Genomic DNA, 1336 nt, shown 5'->3' with positions numbered 1-1336 from the left:
GGGGGGGGGGGGGGGAGATTTCTTTGTCTGCAAACTTAAAAAAAAAAATTGAAAAACTAACAAGAGATATCTTCCAGATTGTTCGGAAGACTCTTTTACTCAAGTTAGTGGCAGAAACCTCTTGGTTTGAGATGACAGAGGTATCTCCTTGCATTATGCTTTAGGTGGTATAGACTAAATTGGGTGTTGCAAGTGCCTCATTACAACAATAGATTGTGAATGGCCGGTCCAGGTGAAGAAAAGGAAAGGTTCGGCTGACATTGATAAGCAAGTAATGTTTATGTAGGACATAATTAATCACGGACGGAGGAGTTTCATGACTTATAAGGTAGTGTCTAAGTATGGCTGTCAATTTAGGTTAAACATTCCATGCCCTGTGAAATTTAGCCTTAGTGGTTAGTAACTCAACCCCTTACCAGTTAATTGTTAAGTTCTGCAGGTCGGACCTAGACAAATAACATAATAATTAATACATGACGAAGATACTTAAATACAAGGCCCATGTGCTACTGTATTAGGATAATATCTTAAATGCTTTCACCGTAGCAAGTAAAAGCAGTTTGAAGCTGTAGAAAGAAAGCTTATAAAGGTTGTTGAAAGTGAATGGGTCAAAATCTGACCACCAGATGGTTATCATTAAAGGAGACGATAACAGGTCGACCCGCTATGGTCGTGCCCACGAGGTGTAATGGCGACGGGCACCACGGTTCTGCCGGGGTCGAGCCGTTAGAAAGCTTATATCGCAGGACACGCGTAATGTTTTGGGCAAGTGATAAAGAAATTAGTCATCGAGAAAGCACGCCGGACAAAGTCCGTTGGATAAAAGGAAAATTGTTAGTATATATAAGAGAGGCAGGAGATCATAACGGGGGATCCCACCCCCCTCCTTCCCCATTTCTCTTTGGAACTTATAGATAGTAAGTGCAAACATTAATAGAGGGGTCCCAAGGGTTGGCAGTACAAAAATTAATGAAAAGTGAGAGGACTCTGAACCAATAGTCTACTCATCCAAAAGAGTGTATGATTCTCATGATAAGTCAGCTACTGTTATTACTTTTTCTTCTGAATCCAAACAAGGAGTCAATTTCCTTTAGTGCATCTTGATTAATTTCCACAATTTATTTCAGGGTGCAAAGTTAACCAATGCAAATCTGAAGGGTGCAAACCTTCAAAGAGCTTATCTTCGACATGTGAATCTTCGTGATACGGTAAGTCACTACCACTGAGAATCAAAGAGCTTCTTGATTTCTTCTGTATGTTTCATTTAATCCTCATTTAGGTTGGTTTTATGATGCATGGATGTAGGAATTTTTTTTGGGGAGGGTTGGGGGAGAGG

At 40.3% G+C, this 1336-nt stretch overlaps 1 protein-coding gene across 1 annotated transcript in view; it reads left to right on the top strand.

Annotated features, from left to right (window-relative positions):
* The window catches only part of LOC109236585 (FH protein interacting protein FIP2), a 37962-nt gene that overhangs the window by 34398 nt on the left and 2228 nt on the right, over positions 1-1336 (top strand). Inside the window, exon 10 of the mRNA XM_019402781.1 lies at positions 1128-1208. Within this exon, the coding sequence (XP_019258326.1) occupies positions 1128-1208 (81 nt within the window). The remainder of the gene's footprint in view (positions 1-1127; positions 1209-1336) is intronic.

The sequence above is a fragment of the Nicotiana attenuata genome, unplaced genomic scaffold (genome assembly GCF_001879085.1).
Source record: "Nicotiana attenuata strain UT unplaced genomic scaffold, NIATTr2, whole genome shotgun sequence".
NCBI lineage: Eukaryota > Viridiplantae > Streptophyta > Magnoliopsida > Solanales > Solanaceae > Nicotiana > Nicotiana attenuata.
Note: the sequence above shows the minus strand (reverse complement) of the source record. Positions and strands in the feature narration are given on the sequence as shown.